General features: G+C 46.7%; 1 protein-coding gene and 1 pseudogene across 1 annotated transcript; one reads left to right on the top strand and one right to left on the bottom strand.

Moving 5' to 3' along the window:
• The first annotated feature begins 15,957 nt into the window (after positions 1–15,957).
• Positions 15,958–18,281, top strand: LOC125551156 (signal recognition particle receptor subunit alpha-like). The gene has a single exon (XM_048714316.1). The coding sequence runs from the start codon at positions 16,245–16,247 to the stop codon at positions 18,081–18,083; it is 1,839 nt and encodes a 612-aa protein (XP_048570273.1). The 5' UTR covers positions 15,958–16,244; the 3' UTR covers positions 18,084–18,281.
• A 2,809-nt stretch (positions 18,282–21,090) lies between these two features.
• Positions 21,091–23,644, bottom strand: LOC125553703 (annotated as a pseudogene).
• Between the last annotated feature and the right edge of the window lie 233 nt (positions 23,645–23,877).

The following is a 23,877-nucleotide window of genomic DNA, read 5'->3' as shown; positions in this document are numbered from 1 at the left end:
TCAAGAGGAGCCCACAGTGGAATTGTTCAGAGACCTTTTCCATCTAAACCGCCGTACTGAGTTTACTGATGGCTCTAATACGGAGTTGGGTGGCGTGGCGATTCAGAAAAGGAAAGAGGTCACATACCCTCACGCCAAGCTGCACAGCCACCCCAAAGAATGGAATCAGACATGGTTCTACTGCAAACACACCTCCCCTGCTGGTGAGAATCCCTTGCCTGGCTTTCGTCCGGAGCGGCTCAGCAATACACACCCTTTTCCTCAAAGATTGACTGCCCAGGAGAGAAGCAAATATGCTCCCCAACTGTCAAAGCTCAGAGCCTTTATGGCCAACGGTTTAACAGGGGTTGATCTCGCTCGTTGTTGGATATCATGGAGCATACTGCCCCTTAGTCAGCGCTCTGGTTTGATGTGCGAGTATACTGACATTGTTGATGACCCACTGCGACATTCAAAAATCCAGCTCTCCAATGAAGAAATCACAAAGGCTGTGAATAAGATGCTGAATGAACCGGAACACGTCTGCGCTAGAACCAGCCTGCTTCCCTTCTGTGCCACCAACAAACCGCCAGCTGTAAGACTTTGATGTTTCTCTTTGCTGAATTTGTTATTGATATGTCTGGTCATTGTTTAATATCAGTGTCTGTGTAATCAGGGCAATGATCCGTTTTGGAGCAAAAAACTGCCGCAAGAGAAACCAGAAAAACCAGACAAACCGGAAAGAGCAACTCGGCAAAAGACTAAAGCTGTGAAGAAGACTGCCCACAGGAAAAGAACCATGGCATCTTCTAATCCGGCCCCTGATGATGATGTGGATAATCCGGACCTTGAGGTAGAGCTTGACTCACTTGGTTTATTTTTCATGCGTTTTATTGATGATGATATTTGTCAGGATGATGCCGAAGCCAGCCACGCGGATGCTGCAGAGGTAATTATTCTCTCTTCCGATTCAGAACCTTTGCCTTCACAAAAAATCCGTCAGGCAAACCGGAAAGTTAAATTTTCTCATCCTCTTGCTTATTTGGATCCTAAATTTCTTATGAAGACCCAACAACACGAAGCTCGTCGCACAACCCGGCACAGCGGCCAGGTAGTTACCTCCGCCGGTTTACCGAACAGTCCGGTTCGGAAACCCCATTCAGAGGTCTCTAATTTGCTTGTCAGTGCTTGTCCTAAAGCGGGCTGCTTTCGTCAACCTCTTAATCCGTCTGACTCCGATTACCAGGTTACTTCACACTCATCTTCTGGCGAGTCATCGGCTACTCAGCTGCCACCGCTCAAAACGGTGCTTGGGTAAGCTATACTTATTGTGATATTTACAGTACATCGCCTTAGAACATATGATGTATTTGATTTTGTTATTCTTATCAGGGCCAAACCTAGGCCAAGCAAGAAAGCCCGCCTGGACAAAGCGGCCGAAGAATATTCCGTTCTTGAGCCAGGCAAGACACCTGATCTTGAAGCGGCTATTCCTGAGGATATACCCAACGATCCACCGCAGCAAGACGACGATCTTATTGCTGAAGAGAGACCTACTGATGCCTCAGGTCCTGTCAATCAGCCCACAGGCTCCATCCGGTTTGCAAGCTCCACCGGTCCAGCAAAACCTACTGACAAGCCAACAGCTCCAGTGCAAACCGGCGGTACCAAGGATGATGAGGTTGTCATTACTGGCACTGGCCATACTGAGCCATGCAATCCTGTCGCTTTGTCCAAACATTCTGCCAAGGAAGAATTTGCTGCCTTTGGCAAAGGCAAGTGGAACGCTGATATGACGACTTACGCTGCTCTGAACGCCCAAGATATCCATTCCGGCTATCTGAACCGGCTGTATACCAGTCGCGACTATGAAGCCGGTCTGGTTAATATGATGAAAGATAAATATGAGGTAACTTCCATATGCTCCTTCCTGCTTGTATGCTTCCATTCTTGCTGACTCTCCTGCCCCCAAGGGACGGTTTGTAATATTCTTTCAAACTAGGACTTGCTAATATAAATCTTGATGCTTTGAAATTCGCTGATGTAGCCCCCAAGGACCGGTTCAACTTAGCGTAGTTAAACCGATACTTTAAGTAATTGAAATTGCCGCATCAGAATATATATGAGCAAATAGCCATTAGCCCCCAAGTGCCAAGTTGAATACTTGTATTGATCTTGGGACTTTGTAAGCAATTGAAAGATGAAGATCGAATATGCATTAGCCCCCAAGTGCCAAGTGCATAGTTTTTTATGTGGTTGGTACTTCAATCCTTGTACCGTTTTGTTGAAGCATATAACTATCTGCATGCAGGCTGAGCTGAAGATGAAAGAAAACCAAATTGCCGACCTCCAAGAAAACCTGAAAACCCAACAAGCTGAAACCTCCAAAGCAAAAGAGGAATTAGCCAGCGCTTTAAGCGCCATGGAGCAGCTTAAGGAGAACTTCAAGAAGAAGCAGGCGGATTGGGCCACTGAAAAGTCCACTTTAATCAAACGAGCAGAGGATGCCGAGGCTGCACTAAAACCGGTGGCGGATGAACTGACCAGTATAAAGCTGCACGTGCATACTATGGCCACTTCTATCTTTAGTAAACCAGTTTGACTTCTGAGTTGACTCGGCCTTCTTACAGAGCTGCCGGTTTAACCCTTATGATATTTCAGGGACACGCACTGGTCACTTGGGGTCAGATGTGCGGAAAAAATTGAAAGCCGTCTACACGTTGGTCGAACAGCTGTTTACTGGCGCACAGCGGATCATCTGTACCGCATCTCACAACAAACCGGCGCCCACTTTGATTCAAGATACCCTGATGAAACTGTCGATGCTTCCTGCCCGGGTTGAAGAGCTGAAGAAATCTGTTGCTCGAACCGGTGCGATCAATGCCTTAATGCGGGAAAAAGCCTGGGTGCCAGATTTTGATCCTATTGAAGCGGCTCAGGGCTATCCCAGCTTGAAAGAAGATGGGTCAGAATTTAGTGAAGCGGATCAGCGAGCCATAAACCGGGAGGTGCGTCCGCTAGCTTGTCAACTCGCTGAAGAAGCAGACTTGTCTCGTTATCAAGCTCAATATGATAATCAGAACAAGCGAATAGCTGCCCCAATTCATGAGTCGGAAAATCTTATCCCTCCAATCCGTAAGCACACATACGCTCCCGATATTGACACGTCATTGCTGATCCATGATGAAGCTGTTTTTGAAGCATTAATGGGAATCGACTGGACAACTGTTGATTTCCAGCCACTGGGTAGAGAAACGGAGGCTGAAGCGGCGCATGATGACCCACAACCATCAGGCCAGGCTGGTGACCAAGCTTGAACCGGAAGCCGGTTTTGAAACTGCCTCTCCTTTGCGAAAAACAATGATATTATTATGGGCACTGTGTTGCCTTGTAATAGACTAGCTATTACTTTTGATGTTGATATGCCTTCGTGCATAATTTGTTCTTCCTGTGGTGATGAACTTTCCAAAGCACTTTCTGCAATAAAAAACTCTTCAAGTGCCACTGCGGTTGTACCGTCCGGTGGAATATGATGTCTGCATATATGAAGTCAAAACATCCAAAAAATTCTTAAGTATATAACCAAATTTTTGCGATACATAATACTTGCCATCGTTGAGCATGAAGTTGGCTTGGCCAATCTTGAAGCAGAGTTTTACAAACCCACACTGTTGGAGGAGATAACAGCTCCTGTATATATATGACGCTGGTTTACCAGGTAAACCATGTTGGGTTATAATAAACAGCGTGTTACTCCATAAGAGGATGTTAACAACAAGGATCAAACCGGGCAAATAGTCTCCGGATTGACATGAACTGTGTTCCATCAATTGTGGTTAAAAAACTTTGTCGGTTTAAAAAATGCAATAAAAAGCAAAAAAAACCCTTCAAAGAAAAGTGTGAAACAAATGCAATGACAAAACCGTTTGCAAAAAAGGTTTATTTGAGCTGATCAAATGGCGTTACCATGGCCAAACACGACCAAGCTCACGTTAGGTGTAACTATGGTTCTAGTCAGCCAGGTCTCCAAATGAAACCGTGGCATTTATGCCGACCAAATGGCATGGTCATGGTTCGGGTTCGACCAAGCCCCCAAGTGATTCTGTGGCCTTAGGCCGATCAAGAGGCATGACTGGTTCAGACATGACCAAGTCCCCAAGTGATCTGGTGGCTCTTGCCTATCAAGAGGTATGGTATTGGTTCGGACACGACCAAACCCCCAAGTGATATAACATGATGCTTTTAAAAAGAGAACTCAAGGGGTAAACCGGAGGCCGCTTTAGAGCAACTCCGTGTAACCTCACATGATGTAAAGAACAGATACCCCGCTTTAGCTGAGGTTCCAGTTTATTATATTTAATCATAATATATACATTGTCGTAATATGTACATAAGTATAGCCAATGGCTCGGGTATAATAAGGCCGAAGATGAGCTATGTTCCATGGCCTGTTGGTTTCCTTCTCTGATGTGCGTGAGTCTTTATGCTCTCGAATATCGATCAGATAGTACAACCCGTTATGCAGATTCTTGCTAACCACGAAAGGCCCCTCCCAAGGTGGGGATAGCTTATGCATATCAGTCTGATCTTGGATGAGCCGAAGCACCAAATCTCCTTCCTGAAAGGTTCTGGTTCTGACCCGGCGACTGTGATAACGACGAAGATCCTGCTGGTAAATCACCGACCGGGCGGCTGCGATGTCACGCTCTTCATCCAACCGGTCTAGAGCATCTTGCCGTGCCGTCTCGTTGTCCGCTTCAATATAAGCCGTCACACGAGGTGAATCATGACGGATATCACTGGGGAGAACCGCCTCCGCTCCATAAACCATGAAGAACAGTGTGTATCCTGTTGATCTGTTGGGTGTTGTATTGATGCTCCATAACACAGATGGTAATTCTTCTACCCAGCAACCCGGCATTCTCTGCAAAGGAACCATGAGCCGGGGCTTGATGCCTCTCAAGATCTCTTGATTAGCTCTTTCTGCTTGACCACTGGACTATGGGTGTGCCACTGATGAAACGTCAAGCCGGATGTGCTCCCGTTCGCAGAACTCCTTCATGGCACCTTTGGACAAATTGGTACCATTATCTGTAATGATACTGTGCGGAAAGCCAAATCGGAAAATCACCTTTTTGATGAACTGAACCGCCGTGGCCGCATCACACTTGCTAACAGGTTCTGCCTCCACCCACTTTGTAAACTTGTCAACCGCCACCAGGAGGTGGGTCTTCTTATCTTTGGACCTTTTGAAAGGCCCAACCATATCTAGCCCCCAAGTCGCAAACGGCCAAGTAATTGGAATCATTCTCAATTCTTGAGCTGGTACATGAGCACATCTTGAAAACCTTTGGCAACCATCACATCGTCTAACCAGATCCTTCGCATCAGCATGAGCAGTTAACCAATAGAAGCCATGGCGAAACGCTTTAGCCACCAGAGACTTTGAACCGGCGTGGTGACCACAATCTCCTTCGTGGATCTCACGCAAAATTTCACGGCCTTCTTCAGGAGACACGCAGCGTTGAAAAGCTCCTGATACACTGCAATGATGCAACTCACCGTTGATGATAGCCATGGACTTGGATCGCCAGATTATCTGCCGGGCCAGAATCTCATCCTCTGGCAACTCGCCCCGGTTCTTGTATGCCGGATAAGGAAGTGTCCAATCCGGAATAACATGAAGAGCTACCACCAATTGAGCCTCCGGATCAGGAATAGCCAAATCCTCTTCACCAGGGATCTTGACCGACGGGTTATGCAGCACATCCAGAAAAACATTGGGCGGGACCAGTTTGCGCTGAGAGCCCAGCCGGCTTAAAGCGTCCGCCGCTTCATTTTTCTGCCGGTCCACGTGGTCCACCTGATAGCCTTTGAAATAACCTGCAATAATATCCACCTCACGATGATATGTTGCCATGAGTGGGTCCTTGGAGTCCCAAGTGCCAGACACCTGCTGAGCCACAAGGTCCTAGTCATCGAAGCACTTAACTCGACTTAGATTCATCTCCTTAGCCATACGGAGACCATGGAGCAAGGCTTCATACTCAGCTGCATTGTTAGTACAAGGGAACATTAAGCGGAGAACATAACAAAACTTATCACCTCGTGGGGAAGTTAATACAACTCCAGCCCTCGAGCCTTCCAATTGCCTGGATCCGTCAAAATGGATGGTCCAATACGTATGATCCGGCTTTTCTTCAGGTGCTTGCATTTCCGTCCAATCATTGATGAAATCAACAAGTGCTTGAGACTTAACCGCTGTCCGAGGCACATACTTCAAATTGTACGGCCCCAGCTCTATAGCCCACTTTGCAATCCGGCCAGTTGCTTCCCGGTTCTGGATGATATCTCCCAAAGGAGCAGAACTGACCACCGTAATTGGGTGCCCTTGGAAGTATTGTTTAAGCTTCCGGCTTGCCATAAAAACTCCATACACCAGCTTCTGCCAATGCGGATACCTTTGCTTGGACTTGATTAGTACCTCGCTGATATAATAGACCAGTCGTTGAACCGGATGCTCCTTACCTGCCTCCTTTCGCTCCACCACAATAGCCACGCTGACCGCCCGAGCATTGGCAGCAACATATAGCAGCAACGGCTCCTTGTCAATGGGAGCGGCGAGCACCGGCGGATTGGCCAATTGCCGCTTTAAGTCCTCAAACACTTCATCAGCGGCGGAACTCCAAACAAACTGATCCGTCTTTTTCAACATCTGATACAAAGGGATTGCCTTCTCACCAAGACGACTGATAAACCGGCTTAATGCTGCAATTCGGCCGGCCAGTCGTGGAACATCATTGATACATTTTGGTTTAGCCAGGGAGGTGATGGCCGTGATCTTCTCCGGATTAGCCTCAATTCCCCTGTTGGACACCAGAAAACCCAATAGCTTGCCCGCCGGTACACCAAAGACACACTTGTCCGGATTAAGCATCATCTTGTATGTCCTAAGGTTATCAAAGGTTTCCTTCAAATCATCAATCAAAGTCTCCTTCTCCCTAGACTTAACCATGATATCATCCACGTAAGCATGTACATTACGGCCGATTTGCTTGTGAAGACAATTTTGTACACACCGTTGATAAGTTGCCTGGGCACTCTTGAGCCCGAAGGGCATAGACACATAGCAGAAGGCTCCAAAGGGAGTTATAAATGTCGTCTTCTCCTGGTCCTTAACTGCCATTTTGATCTGATGATAGCCAGAATATGCATCCAAAAAACTTAAACGCTCACAACCCGTCGTAGCATCAATAATTTGATCAATACGGGGGAGGGCAAAAGGATCTACTGGACAAGCTTTATTAAGATCTGTGTAATCCACACACATGCGCCAGGTGCCGTTTTTCTTGAGGACCAGCACCGGATTGGCAAGCCACTCAGGGTGAAAAACTTCAACAATAAAGCCAGCTGCTAAGAGCCTGGCTACCTCTTCTCCAATCGCCTTGCGTCTTTCTTGTTAAACCGGCGGAGGAACTGTTTCACCGGTTTATATTTAGGATCCACATTAAGTGTGTGCTCAGCGAGTTGCCTCGGTACACCTGGCATGTCAGAGGGCTTCCATGCAAAAATGTCCCGATTCTCACGGATGAACTCGATGAGCGCGCTTTCCTATTTCGGATCCAAGTTGGCACTGATGCTGAACTGCTTGGACGAATCGCCAGGTACGAAGTCAACAAGCTTAGTTTCTGCTGCCGATTTGAACTTCAGGGCCGGATCATGCTCCGTAGTTGGCTTCTTCAACGGAGTCATGTCCGCCGGATCAACATTGTCTTTATAATACTTCAACTCCTCGGTGGCACAAACCGACTCTGCATAGGCCGCATCTCCTTCCTCGCACTCCAAAGCGATTTTGCGGCTTCCGTGAACCGTTATTGTCCCCTTGTGACCCGGCATCTTGAGCTGCAAATACACATAACAGGGCCGAGCCATAAACTTGGCGTAGGCCGGTCGCCCAAACAGGGCATGATATGGACTTTGGATTTTCACCACTTCAAACGTCAATGTCTCCGACCTGGAATCATGATCATCCCCAAAGGCCACTTCCAGAGCTATCTTACCAACGGGATATGCTGATCTGCCAGGCACTACACCGTGGAATACTGTATTAGACGGTTTGAGATTCTTATCTGTTAGTCCCATACGACGGAAGGTCTCATAGTACAGGATGTTAATGCTGCTCCCTCCATCCATGAGCACCTTGGTGAACTGTAACCTCCCACCTGAGGCGCCACCACCAGAGCCAACTGACCCGGATTATCGACCTGGGGAGGGTGATCCTCTCTGCTCCATATGATTGGCTGTTCAGACCAACGTAGATAACGGGGTATGGCCGGTTCAACAGAGTTGACCGGCCCGCCTCTGAACCTTCCGGTCTCGCTTGTCCAAGCTAGTGGTGAAGACATGGTACTGCCCACTACTCAACTGCTTTGGGTTGCTCTGGTAACCTGACTGTTGCTGCTGTTGGTTGTAACCACCCTGGTTGTTCTGACTATTTTGACCATTATGTCCGCCCGGATTACCATTGAATCCTGAACCGGAACTTCCTCCACCGTAACCCGGCCCGGATCCTGAGCCACCGCCAGATTCGTGATCATACCGGAAATTATTAGAATTCTTGAACTCCTGCATAATAAAGCAATCCTTCCAAAGGTGGTTTGCTGGCGCCTCCTTCGTCCCATGTCTTGGACAGGGCTGGCTTAGCAGATAGTTTAGGCGGTTTGGGTTAGGGTTGGGTGCTCCATTACGATTTTTCGGTCTACCCTTGCGTCGCTGGCCATTGTCCTGTGCGTTGGTATTAGCCACAAAGTCCATGTTACCATCCGCTTTACGCTTGCCTCCACCACCATTGCCTGCCCAGTGATGCTGCTGACCTTTGGAGCTGCTGTTCTTCTTCCCTTTCCCTGTCTTGTCATCATCAGATTCGGGATCCTTGGTACTATCAGAATCAGCATATTTCACCAAAGCGGCCATGAGGGTCCCCATGTCGGTGCAATGACGCTTCATCCGTCCCAACTTCAGCTTCAGGGGCCCAAACCGGCAGTTGCCTTCTAGGGTTAATACTGCGGTGTCAGCGTTGATGCGGTCTGAGGAGTGCAACACTTGTGAACCGGCGCACCCAATGAGTCATTGATTCTCCTTCCTCCTGGACGCATGCAGCTAAGTCCACTATCGACATAGGCTGTTTACAGGTATCCTTGAAATTGCTGATAAACCGGGCTCGTAATTGGGCCCATGAACTGATAGAATTAGCCGGCAAGCTTTTTAACCAAGTACGGGCCGTTCCTTCAAGCATCATGGTGAAGTATTTTCACACACGCCGCCGTGTCATCCACATCAAGCATCTCCATGGCCATCTCATAGCTCTCCACCCATGTCTCTGGAGGTTGATCCGCCGTGTAATTTGGTACCTTGCGCGGGCCTTTGAAATCCTTGGGCAGGCGCACGTTGCGTAAAGCGGGGATAAGGCAAGGCACCCCCAAAGAACTAGAAGTAACACCAGGTTCAGTCAAGGTGGTTGGACGAACCGGCGTGAGCTGCCGAGCCTGATGCTGTGTGGCTAACTCGGCCTCCCTGCGCGCGCGGGCCCGGTCCACCACTCCCTGAGCGTTATCAGCACCACCCGCCGGGTTGTTGTCACGGGGTGCTCCACGTCGTTCATTACTCGACACTGCTGGTTCATCCATATGTCTGCTATAGCTCCGGCTTGGACGGGGGGTCGAGTGGATCCGGTCGCGGCTGTACGAGTACGCTTCCTGTTGGGCCAAAGCTGTCCTCAGAAGTTCCTTGACCCGTCGCGTCTCTACTGCCTGCGGCGAGTCACCTTCAATTGGAATGGCCTCCAGCCGTGCAGCAGCGGCAACAAGATTGTCCATTGGGTTGGAGTAGTGACCCGGAGGTGTTAAAGCAGCCTGAGGTATAACGGTGTTTTGACGAGGCGGGTCCATCTGACGAGGCTGAACCGGTGCACCGGTCCCAGGGGCTTCTGCCCGGTTTCCCTCCAGCGATTGCCGGCTCTTGGTCCTGGAGTGTTGAAAAGGTCTCTGGCCTCGAAAACCGGAGGTAAAGCGGGATCGGTGCTTCCTCCTCATGACTTCATGCGACGCGCTCTGGTCCAACATAAGCTGTAGGCTTGTGCGTCTAAAGCGGCCCGCTCTGCGGCCATCCTGGTGTCCTCAGCCGCCAGATCCGCCTTGGCCTGGGTGATCTGTTCCTTTACCTTTGCAATCTCCGCGTTGTGAACGTCCTGATCCGGCGGATTAACTTCCGCCATAAGCACAGCCAACGCATCAAATAGCTCTGATAGAACCTGAGCCGGCGGGCGCACAGGGCCTCCTGCCCCGGCAGCCGTCGCCGCTGCTGAACCGGAGATCGTTGCCGCAGCTGTCGAAGAATGAAGCGCTGCTTGTGTTCCGGCCATGAATATTCCAACCCGGTTGGGCAGATCAGAGGGGTCCGGAATACTGTCGCCATCGGAACAGCCCCCAATCCGGCCATCTTGTAGCTGATAAAGAGATTCGGTTTCTCCGGTCGATGACTCGTCATCGGAACAAACGACGGTCTCGCCGCGAGATTCCGATCCATCCTCATAACTTCCTCCATGGATGACTCCCACGAAGGCACGCTTCATGGCCGGTTTAACCCGGGCGGATCGCGCACGCTGAGCCGTCTCGACGAGGTCGGTGCAGATGTCCGGCTCAGGGCCCGGTTCACCGATCTTGCCAATGAAAACGTGAATGCCACCAAAGGGGACCCGGTACCCGTACTCAATTGAGCCGGCCTCGGGGCCCCAGCCTGCGTCGTCGATGTAGAGCTTGCCGCGACGACTCTTAGTCATCCGGCCTACAGCGTAGCCCTCGAGTCCTTCAAAGCGGCCCTCCAAGAACCGGAAACCATCGTGCGATAGCCCCACGGTGGGCGCCAACTTGTCGTGGTTTTGTCACGGCAGATGTCCTAGAGAAAGGACTTAGTCGTGGAGCCATCGCGACGGGTTAGCTTGAAGGGGTTAAAGCGGACATAGGGACGCAAGAGAGTTTATACTAGTTCGGCCCCTTCGATGAAGGTAAAAGCCTACGTCTAGTTGTGATGGAATTGATGGGGTTTCGATGACTAGGGAGCAAACAAGCTTCGCCTATGTCTCGAGTTGTTGTCTGTTGTCCTTAAACCGCCGCCGGGTCGTCCCCTTATATACACGGGTGACACCCGTCGGTTCACAGAGTCCCAACACCGGTCGATATTCGTATCCGGGTTGGTCTCTCCTTATTCCTAACTTACAATACAAGCTTATATACAACTTCCGGTTTACAACTACAAGTCTTGAACCGGCTACGGGCCTTAGGCCCTCATCTGCCTTCTTGGGCTTTATCACTTCTGGAACTACTGATGAAGTTGACCCAGCCCAGATAGGCCGGTTTACGCCCAGCAGTAATATCCTCAACAAGACGGTCGACTTTCCCCGAAACCCTAATCCCCGATAATTTTTGGCATACTTTGGCGCATCATAACCCCCTCATCGTAGCTCTGATTCATGTGTGTAGCATATCAAAATGTTTGTCTCGACGAGTACATCATATCATCTGATTGCATCATTTTCATTTGAGCTCATCTTGATGCCCGAAATGATGTTGGAAGAGGGCTATGTGATGATTATGTCAGATCTGTTTCAGCAAATGCCCTTTTTTCATTTTTGCCATGATTAATGTGTGCATGCTATGATCCTAAGCTCTAAATGTGTTTTGAAGAATGCCATGCCATCTTTACAGGGGTGTATGCCATGTATTTTTGTGATCTTTTTGGTGACTAGCACAAACATGCAAAGTAGCTTACTCAATGATGCTGATTTCAGGGACTTAGAATTTCACAAAGTCCTTGCCCTGTCTTTATTTTTATGCCATATGTTCATGTTGTTTCCTAGTGATCCGTGCCTCTTTTGAGGATGATCAGTAAGGATGTTTTGTAGATAATGTTGTGATCTATCCATCCATGTCTTTGTTTGCAATTATGGAGCACCCTAGCTTGAGTCAATCGAGCTCTACTTTTGCTATAAAATGTTCCTCGCAGATTGTTAACATGTTTTGCAATTTTGCCATGCCTTGCTTTGCCATGATATGTTCCTATAGCATGTAGTTACCATGCTCTAAACATTTCTTCCTGATGATAAATTCCTGACTTGTGTTAATTTCACCAAGTCTGAAACCTGTTATCTTTTGTAATTTTTCCATGCTTGTTTGAACCTGTTAATGAGTGAACTAGCCGTAGCTCAGTGTTCATCTTTTGTCAAGCATCATGGGTGGATCCCTGCCATGTATTTTATTGTCATGTTTGAGTGCATTAGCTTATTTATCTTGATGCATTTAGAAGGCTACTTGTTGTTTATCGCAGACCGGTGCCATATTTGTTTTGCTTGCCATTTCCAAACCATGCATCCGATTCCGGTGATCTTTATATCGATTTCGACCGAAATCAACTCCCCTTTCCAGTGGCACTATTGGATTTCCAAGTTGAGGCCAGGTTCAATCTTTCCTTTCCAAATCTTGCATATGCATCACATACCGCATCCCGCATATCATACCATGTTTGCATCATGTTGCTTGAGCATTGCACGTGGTTGATTGTGTTCTTTTTTGCTTGTTGTTATTGCTTGGGTAGAGCCGGGAGACGAGTTCGTGATCGAGGAGCCCGTTGAGTTGGCTTACGAGGATCAAGGCAACTATGAGAACTTTGCAGGCAAGATGACCATACCCTCGAAATCACTTCTATCTTTGCTTGCTAGATGCTCGCTCTTTTGCTATGCCTATGCTACGATACCTACCACTTGCTTATCATGCCTCCCACATTGCCATGTCAAACCTCTCACCCACCTTGTCCTAGAAAACCGTTGTTTGGCTATGTTACCGCTTTGCTTAGCCCCTCTTATAGCGTTGCTAGTTGCAGGTGAAGATTGGAGTTCATTCCTTGTTGGAACTTGTTTATTGTTGGGATATCACCGTATTATCTTGTTTATCTTAATGCACCTATATACTTGGTAAAGGGTGGAAGGCTCGGCCTTATGCCTGGTGTTTTGTTCCACTCTTGCCGCCCTAGTTTCCGTCATATTGGTGTTATGTTCCCGGATTTTGCGTTCCTTACACGGTTGGGTTATAATGGGAACCCCTTGACAGTTCGCCTTGAATAAAACTCTTCCAGCATGGCCCAACATTGGTTTTACCATTCGCCACCTAGCCTTTTTCCCTTGGGTTTCCCTTGGGTTTCCCCGGGCCAGTGCTTCTCTAAGTGTTGGTCCAACTGAGCGATGTCCGGGGCTACCAGGGGCAACTCTGGGCTGGCCTTCCCGACGTCTGGCTCATCTAAGTGTGCCCTAAGAACGAGATATGTGTAGCTCCTATCGGGATTTGTCGGCACATTCGGGCGGCTTTGCTGGTTTAGTTTTACCATTGTCGAGGATGTCTTGTAACCGGGATGCCGAGTCTGATCGGATTGTCTTGGGAGAAGGAATATCCTTCGTTGACCATGAGAGCTTGTGATGGGCTAAGTTGGGACTCCCCTGCAGGGATTTGAACTTTCGAAAGTCGTGCCCGCGGTTATGAGCAGATGGGAATTTGTTAATGTCCGGTTGTAGATAACCTGAAACTTTACTTAATTAAAATGCACCAACCATGTGTGTAACCGTGATGGTCTCTTCTCGGCGGAGTCCGGGAAGTGAACACGGTGTTGGAGTAATGCTTGGCGTAGGTGGTTCTAGGATCACTTCTTGATCATAGTTGTTCGACCGTGCCTTTGCCTTCTCTTCTCGCTCTCTTTTGCGAATATGTTAGCCACCATATATGCTAGTCGCTTGCTGCAGCTGCACAACATACCTTTACCTTACCTATAGGCTTAAATAGTCTTGATCGCAAGGGTGTGAGATTGCCGAGTCCCCGTGACTCACAGTTTACTTCCAAAACCAGATGCAGGGACCGATGATACCGCTCCAGATGATATGACCGAGCTCAAGTGGGAATTCGATGAAGACTCTCGTCGTTACTACATACGTGTCTTTCCCAGATGATCAATAGTGGTGCCCAGTTGGGGCGATCGGGGACTTTGTCGCATTTGGGGGTTGATCTTTATTTTGGTTCCGTAGTCGGACCTTGAGTGTATTGGATGATTGTAATGACTTATTTATGCAATTGTGTGACGTGGCGAGTGTAAGCCAACTATGTACCTTTCCCCTTTATTTATGTACATGGGTTGTTTGCGAAGATTACCTCACTTGCGACATTGCTTTCAATGCGGTTATGCCTCTAAGTCGTGCTTCGACACGTGGGAGATATAGCCGCATCAAGGGCGTTACACGAGACCACTCGGATCCACATGACACGTCGGATTTTTAAAAGAGGACCAAAGTATGAAGGTCTACGTTTCAAGGCAAGCCAAGCCAATCAATAATAGGATATAGCCATAGTAGCACTCAATCATATGATCCACACACACACACACACATGCACGCAACATTGTCCATATGATGGTGCAAATCACAGGGTGTGAGAAAGGGCAGGCGCGTTGTGAAGCTATTGGAGAGGAAATCATGGCAAAAAAACTATTTTCAGGTTAAAACATACATGTCTATGAATGGGATCGGAGTTATCGGTGCTAGGTGAATGGATGGGGTATCTCACATAAAAAGCTTAACACAAAAAAATGTAGAGGATAGCCAAGTACATGTCTATGAATTAACTTGGGATTATTGGGAGATGTTTGAGTGATGAACAAGGCATGAATCGACTTGGATCATATCTGTATTTGCTATTTAGTTTATAGTTTTGGAACATGGCTCAGTGAGGTTCTCAACTGGGTAGGCTGAAAATACCAAAATACATCATGAGTATTTTTCTAAACTATTTCCAGGTTAATGTACATGTGATAATAATATAACTATTTCTAATGTTTTAAAAGGACACATATATAATTTTGAACCGGGAGAAGAGATATCATAATATTAGACCTGCATGTTTTTATTCAATTTTCTGTTTCATTTTTTATCAATTCTAGCAAAATATGGGGTTTAGGGTTTTTTTTTGCAGAAGAACAGGTTTAAATGGGTTTCATCGAAAATAAATTGTGATAAATATTTTTGAAGTGGTGATCATATGTCATGGTTAGTAAGATAATTTGATGACTTATTTATCACATTTCTAACAGTTGTTCTATTACGGTTGTAATTATTCAGCAAGATCCAAATAAAGAAGTAATAAAAGTCAATAAGAAGCAAATAACAACCATGTTTGTATTAACTTTGGATTTTATATTCATTAATAATAAAGATATAGATGTTGCAAATAACAAAATGTGGCAGAGGGCAATCTTATTAAAAGCATTTGTCTTGCATATTCTTTTTAATGCGGAAAATACTTCCAAACTATTTATCAACTGATATAGTAGTAGAGTGAACCAATATGGTTGGATCGTTAGGAAGGCAGTGGTATCCCTAGCCCATCGAAGTTCAAATCTTAGATTTGACATTGATGCTCGCATTTTCCTGTATTTATTTGAGGGCTTGCGGCGATGTGTGTTCAGTGAAAGCAGACGTTCTCGTCGACTATAAAGACGTCTGTGGCGACTTCGTCAATCTCAACGGTTCAGTCCCTCGGAGGTGCTCATAGGCATAGAGTGTGCATGTCTGTGTTCATAGAGATGAGTGTATGTGCGTATGTACGAGCATCTGCGTATGTATTGTGTTCAAAAAACCTTTTATAGCAGTACAAATAACACCAGAAGTAACATGAATTATATTCAGGTTCATATATTACCTAGTAACGTCTACCATCACTGGTGCAAGCCGAGGAGGCACCATCGTTATTCGCTCCTTCCTTATCAGAAACAGGCAAAACTTGTTGTACTAGATAATTAAACTATTGATGTAGAAAAACCATGGAAGTCTCCATGGTGTAGAACTAGGATTGGTTTAACTTGTCTTAATTTAGGATTAATAACCAAATTCAATTTTTCTACCTTTTTTGAGGAAATCCGATTTTGGAGTACTGTATTCAAATTCGTTCTCTTTTACCCGAAAAAAAAATCGTTCTTTACCAAAGTATATTCAAATTCGGATAGACTGAGAATGTCCGAGTCCGGGTCAGGGTACGTCTGTTTCGGCGCTACATAGCCCAGGCCCAGCCCAGCCCTAACCCCACGCCTCCCCAGTCTTCCGATTCAGTTCGCGCGATAGGTAATCAGTTCGCCGCCGCGGACAATCCCAGGGTTTCCGCCGCCAAATCGCCGGCGAGATGTTGGAGGAGCTGCTCATCTTCACGCGCGGCGGCCTCATCCTGTGGTCGCTGGCCGGCGCCGCCGCTGCGCTGAAGGGCTCCCCGATCGACGCACTCATCCGGTCCTTCCTCCTCGAGGGCCGCTCAGCCTCCGCCGGGGCCGGCGCCGGCTTCACCCACGGCCCGCACGCGCTCAGGTGGACCTACGACAACGCGCTCGGGCTCGTCTTCGTCGCCGTCTACAGGCGGGTGCTCCACCTGCTGTACGTCGACGACCTCCTGGCCGCCGTCAGCGCGGAATTCGCGCGGATCTACAACCCGAGCCGCGTGTCCTACGACGAGTTCGGGGAGAGGTTCCGGCAGCTCCATCTCGAGGCCGAGGCGCGCGCGTCCCGTCCGCCCCCCGTCTCCGCGAAGCCTGCTCCAGCTTCATCCCCTGGCGCTCTCCAGCCCCATGGTGGCGTTGGCGGTGGTGGTGGTGGTGCTGCTGGTGGTGAGAAGATGGGTGATGAGTCTGGGAAGGATGACTCCGATGGTGAGCCTTCCAGGCAGGCCAAGCACAGCTCAGCAGCAGATGGTAGCTTCAATGGTGTGGAAGAGAATTCTCATGCCGGCCATGGTGGTGTTGTTGTGGAAAGGGAGGAGGAAGGAGGTCCCAACAATGGGGCTTTTAATTTTGAAAACATAACAAAATTCCTTTTTCCACGCAATGATAAAGACAAGCGGAATAAACCTGTGCACAAGGATAAGAAGAAACCGAGACCAGGGAGAGACAAGAAACCTGTACCCAAGGATAAGAAACCATCCGAGAAGAAGTTGGATTATTCCAACCCGGCGGGTCATGGCGGAGGGGCTGGGGAGCAGACGGCTGTCAACCAGGGGAAGAGCATGATGGATAAGGATGAAGCGGTGAGGAGCACAGCAAAGGATGGGTGGTTCTCCTCAATGTTCAGGAGCATTGCAGGTAGCAATGCAGAACTGAAGGAGTCTGATCTGCAACCTGCACTCAAATCTCTGAAAGACCAGCTCATGACCAAGAATGTAGCCGAGGAAATTGCAGAGAAACTCTGTGAATCAGTCGCAACCAGCCTCCTAGGCAAGAAGCTTGGATCGTTCACACGGATATCCTCTTCTGTTCAGGCAGCTATGGAAGAGGCTCTGGTTCGCATTTTGACCCCAAGGCGATCTATTGACGTACTGAGAGATGTTCATGCCGCCAAGGACCGTGGCACGCCGTATGTCATCGTCTTTGTTGGGGTTAATGGGGTAGGCAAATCCACTAACCTCGCAAAGGTCGCTTATTGGCTTCTTCAGCATGATCTTAGTGTCACGCTGGCAGCATGTGACACCTTTAGATCTGGCGCTGTTGAGCAGCTGCGCACACATGCTCGCAGGCTTCAGATTCCAATATTTGAGAAAGGATACGAAAGGGATCCAGCTGTAGTGGCGAAGGGTGCGATTCAGGAAGCCACCCGGAACAAATCAGACGTCGTTCTTGTCGACACCGCAGGGCGTATGCAAGACAATGAGCCACTCATGAGGGCACTCTCCAAGCTCATCAATCTCAATAACCCGGACCTGGTTTTGTTTGTGGGAGAAGCGCTGGTGGGAAATGATGCTGTTGATCAGCTCACCAAGTTTAGCCAGAAACTGACAGACCTTTCCACTGCTCCCACTGCTAGATCGATAGATGGCATCCTGCTTACCAAGTTTGACACCATTGATGACAAGGTTGGAGCAGCGCTTTCCATGGTGTATGTATCTGGAGCTCCTGTCATGTTCGTTGGCTGTGGTCAGTCTTACACTGACCTCAAGAAGCTCAACGTAAAATCCATTGTCAATACCCTCCTGGAGTGAATGCTGCGTGCTGCACTCGGATATTTAGTTCCTACATAACCTTCTTTTATCTGTTTAAATATCCATTACTTTGTCGTTATCGTTAACAATTATGTGTAATTCATGGTTTGATACTTATGTAAGGGCTGGAAATAGAAATTTCTATGTGTTACTTCTAAGATAATAATTTTCCATGTGTGATCATTTGATTCTTGTTTACTTGCTAGTTAAGATTACATGCAATTATTGTTTACTTGACCTTTGGCGCAAGAAGATTATGGTATAAGTGTACTTGAGCTCAGAGTAACAGTTGGTGTGCTGTTCACTTCTTTCCTTCAAGTGCTACAGTAAAATCTATTACTATCGTTTTTGTAATCTTCTCTCCGATGTTCTTTTGTGCATGAACTATTTGATCATCCTAATTTTGGCTAACAACATTTTTATTTTCTTTCTCTATGGAAATGACGAGCATTGCATAAGGTTTTTTCATTTTATCCTACTGCGTGCAGTCACGCCTACTGAAGTTGTCGCTTCAGTTCTGGTACTTTATCGCTTCAGTTTTTTGGTGCTTTGTCGCTTCACTTTCAGTCATACTTTCTTTCTCTATCTGTACAATTTTGGTGCTTTGTGGCTTCAGTTTCAGTCGTACCTCTTCTGCACATACTAAATTGTCTGGTGAGGATGCCACATGTAAGATATAGCAAATGGATTAATTTTCTGCTATACAATAGGGATATTACAAGCAGGTAGCCCGTAGAGGCCTAACCCTCCTTCACCCGACTCCCCACCGTGATTGCTTTATCTTCATCATCACTCTGTCAGCTGCATTTCACTGTAATACTGACTTTATGACTTGGTATATCAGTTTGCGACAACGGTAGTACATTGTGATGTTTTCAGATTTTCTTGAAGTTTCCTGATGCTCATCTAGCTCTGGGTGCTTGCCCCGAGAGCATGCTGGAACTCGGCTCCGTTCTCCTGGCTGTTTTCTCATCATATGGTTTGGAAAATTTGGGCCAAAGGAACTGGTTGGCCTTGGGTCTTCAGTAAAAATAGCATGGGATAGGTACATGGATCAGTCGTGAAAAAAAGATAGAAAGAAAAAACTATCACTAGCATGAAACTGTTATCATGAGTGAGAATTTTAGAATGTTTTGAGGACGCAGCAAGCGTAGAACCATAAACTGTGTGCTGCAATCGCATATTTACTTCATAAATAAGCATTGTTATCTTTTTAAATCTCCATGACTTTGCCGTTGTCACTAATAATTATGTGTAATTCATGGTTTGCTACTTATGTATAAGGGCTGGAACTAGAAATTTCTGTGTTACTTTTAAGAAATTTTCATGTATATTCATTTGGCTCTTATTTACTTGCTAGTTAAGATTACAAGAAATTATTGTCTACTCAATCTTTGGAGCAAGAGGATTATGGTACAAATTTCAGTTGAGCTCAAAGTAACAGATGCATGTGGTTCAATTATTTTGTTTTGATACAAAGTGCTAGCAAAATTTATTTTCATCTTTTGTAAAAGAGAGGATCGACTGTGTGCAATCAAGCCTACTGAAACTTGTTGAGTGCCAATTCCATTGATGAAACAGATGATATTCTGAACAATTTTGGTACTTTGTCGCTTCAGGCTGAAGCTTGCAATCTGTATCCAGTTCGCTTTATTTGCCAACCTCTTGTACGCATAATAAATTTTCTTGTGCTAAGCACGGATCATGCAAATGAATTAATTTTCTGCTATACAATAGAGGCGACATCCTGATAACAGTGTCAGTCTTCCCTCACCTGACTCCCCCTGTGATCCCTCTCCCCTCATCGTCAGTCTGTCAGCTTACATTGTGATGTTATCAGATGTTTCTCAAAGTTCCCTTATGCTCCTGTATCACTGAATATCCAAGTTGCAAATTCTATCGGATCGTGTTGGAACTCGGCTCCGTTCTCCAGATTGATTACGTATCATACTCATAGATTGCAAGTGTGTGCCAAAGGAATGGTTCCAAAAACAAAGTGTGCCAAAGGGACTAATCTAAATATATAGCATAGGATGGCTACATGGATCAGTTGTAGAATCAAGTTAGAAAGAAGAAACTGTCACTAGACATGAAATTGTAATCAAATGGGCTCCAGAAATAAGAGAAATGCATGCAGATATAATGGCAAAGGCTATGCAATGAGAATTTCAGAATGTTTTGAAGAGACAGCAAGCTTGCAACCATAAACTTCTGGAGCAGAGCAGTCTAGAAAGCACCCTCCATTAATTACTTCGAATTATAAGCACATGAAAAAAATAGGGGATTCAGTCTCAACAGACACCTTTTTCATAGTTGAATTGGCATATTGTCTTTCAGAGAGCTGCTTTAGTCATGGAATATTCCTTCGTGGACACTAGACAGGATTATCAATGAACTGAACATCCTCAAATAATAAGCCATCTCACACCGGATAAATTGTTCAGATGCACGCATTTGGTAGCCTCATCGAGACTTCTGCAATATTATCCAGACATCAACATTTTCTGATTTTAGTATAGCTGAGTAACATTATTATCGTGCATCACATGTTGCTCAATTCTATGGTAATCAGAGGTATTTTTAGTATACCAAATAGATGTTTTTATCTGTGAATATCAGTAAGTATCACAGAGCGAATAGGTGTTTTAATCTCTGACTATCAGTGAGTATCACAGAGCGAGAACTTCAAGCCTTTGTAGCAAAACAGTATTGTAAGGGCAAGAACTGTACCAAATGAGAGTTGTCCTTTGGTGAGATCTGTTTCCGAACCTGTGGTGTATAGACAGCACCGTCGCCGGGCAACTAAGTAAAACTCAATTGGCAATCAATGTCAACAAAAAACACATTATCTTTTCATTTTGTCAAGCTAATCTGGATCTGACAGAAAAAAATACATTGGGTTAAAACGTACACGCCAAAAACACCATTATATTTTCAGTTCCATCAGATCAGCTATCTAATCAGGCAACACTCTAGTAATTTGCAATTACTTAGTGTACTTTGATGCTGACATGCAACATTTACCAAAGAACAAACTGAAGCACCAATCTGAATTACCATTTAGCTTCTTACTTAGATCAGCAGTTTAACTATCAAGTCAATGTGCCAGTAAAAGTAACACATGAAACAGTAAGAAGTTTTTGCTGCGACAATAATTGAAATAATGCAACAAAGTTCTCCATCCAATATGATGCCAGAAACATAAATTGTAAGATACAGGCTAACACTTTTGCCCAGCATCGATTCTTCCATTTTTGCAACAGCCACCGAGAAGTGCTGCATAATTAAACTAGGCCTCACACCAACCGGTACCATAGCATTAGGTATTCTGAAAGCTTCTTCCATCTTGGCAACTAGGCAATATCCACTGGTAACTGAAGTAAATGTAATAGCATCAGGCCTCTCACCAGTGGGTTTAACCAAGTCAAAGATAATGTATCCTTCCATTACCATTACCCCTCTGCAGCCTATGACCAATATTCTTGTTCTTCATTTCGGTAACCAATTCTTTGAATCACCATGACGAAAATAGCCCTGGATCATGCACCTGTAAATAGTTGTGTCATGAGGTACCCTGAATCAATTCTTTGGCTTTTCCGCGGTCTAGGATGGATACCCTTGGTCTTCATTTCAGTAGTCAATACCTTTGCTTTCAAGAAATCACCATGATTTAAGTAACCCTGAATCATGCACCTGTAAACAGTTGAGTTATGTGGTACTCCCATATCGATCATCTCATTGAATTTTTCCATAGCATCATCCATCATGCCCACTCTGCAATACCCGGTTATCACAGCTAAATATGTGACTTCATCAGGGTTCACTCCCTGCTTCAACATGTCTTTGAAGAAAAGCATAGCTACATCCATCATTCCACACTTAGCATATGCATTAATCAGTATGTTTAAACAATGGAGATCGGGTACAATACCGTCTCTTGCCATCAGCTCACAGAGATCAGTCATTTCAACAAGGGATCCTTCTTTAGCGTACCCATAAAGCATAATAGAGTATGAGACTATTAGGTTTATGGCCCTTCTCAGGCATGGAATAAAAAAATTCTGCAGCTTCTTTGATTTTTCCATGCTTGCAAAGGTAGTCCATGACTGTGTTGCAAGTAAAAACAGTTGGTTTGACACCTTGACTTCTCAATTTTTCCAACAACCTAACGACCTCTTCAAACTGGCCTGAAATGGAATATCCATGGATCAGGCTAGTATATGTAAAAATATCCGGTCGAACACCATTACCAACCATTTGTCGAAGGGCCACCTCTGCCTTGTCCATTGCTCCTGCTTTGCACAATGCATCGATAATGGAGCTATACGTCACCACATTAGGCACGACCCCCTGCTGCATCATTTCATGGAATAGAGAGCATGCTTTGCTTAGTTCACCCTCCTTAATTAAGCCATTGATTACCCTGTTGTATGCCACCAATCCAGGGTAGTGGTCAGCTCCCTTTTTGGCCTTCATCCGGAGCAGGTCAAGTGCACATTGGCTCCTCCCATTGTCACATAAGCTCTTAATAATTATTGAGTAGGAGATGCTATCAGGCAGCTCAGGCATCCTGTAGAGCAGCATGTTGAGGGCCTCCTCCATCTGCATCATGTCACAGAGGCACTTCAATAGGCTGTTGAAGGTGATGATGTCCGCCTTGATGCCTGTCTTGAGGAGGAAGCCGAAGAAGGCGGGACCTAGGTCAGGGTGGCGCGAGCGGCAGCAGCAGTCAATTAGTATGTTGTAGGTGTAAATGTTGGGCTCTATCACCCGGCGGCCCTCTCGAGCCATGCGGTTGAAGAGAGCAATGGCTAGAGCAGGGCCGTCGGTGCAGGCAGCGGAGGGCAGCGCACGCGCGAGGGCGGAACGCTGATACCGGAACGGTTTGGCGCAGCAATTTGTCGAACAGTTGGTGTGCGCGCTCCGGCTGGAGCGTCCCAGAGCCCAGATGATCCTTGAGTTTGTTTAGCAGCTGGTTGGCGCGTGAGGAGACGGTGCTGGAGGACGAGCCGGGTCGGACGCGTGGCATTGCCGCAGATTAGGAGGTCTTGCTCCTTCCTCCGCGGCGAATGTCAGACACTCAGCCCAACTTGGAACTAGACTGAACTTCCTTTCCAGGCTTAGGAGCAGATCCTGTAAATCTGTAACCAAATTCAGATGGGCTGCCAAATCATTTTGGTTTCTACTCAACGGTCGAACCTTCAGCACAGAAATCCAAGCTTGGACTCACCGAAACATGCAGTTTCCACTCTCCTGGTAGCAGGCCGTGGGGGTTCTCTTCTCGCAACAATGCCGAAGACCGGGGTGAGGGTGAGAGGAATGCAGTCGCGGCGCAGCGCAGGGTCCGTCCTACCGGTGCCCTTCGCGGTGGTGGCCGGCGTCCTCGTCGGTGGATGGCGCGGAGCGAAGCCGGCGCTCGGAAGAAGATGGTACATCCATGAGATGAGGAAGAGAGATAGCGATGGAGGAAGTGGGCAGCGACGGCGTGTTGCCTGGCAGGCGGCCAGAGTGGGGGGAGTGGGTTGAAGCAACAGAGAAAACACACGAGGAAACCAACCATCCTCAAGCATAGGACATGAATTGATGGGTTTGCAAGGCGGCCTTTGCTGCCATGCTTGAAAGTACGGCGGGTAGCAAGAGGCACTGTCAAGATGATCAAGACCTTATCATAAGCATGAACACCTCTAGTATTGATAGCATAGAGGTTAGGGGTGATTTAGATATGAGTGTGGCATGTAAAAGAGTGTGTCTTGAGAGAGTTGAAACTGTAGTAGGCTTAGATGGGTCTATTGTG

The sequence above is a fragment of the Triticum urartu genome, chromosome 4 (assembly GCF_003073215.2).
Source record: "Triticum urartu cultivar G1812 chromosome 4, Tu2.1, whole genome shotgun sequence".
NCBI classification, from domain to species: domain Eukaryota; kingdom Viridiplantae; phylum Streptophyta; class Magnoliopsida; order Poales; family Poaceae; genus Triticum; species Triticum urartu.
This window is presented reverse-complemented; position numbering and strand designations above follow the sequence as displayed.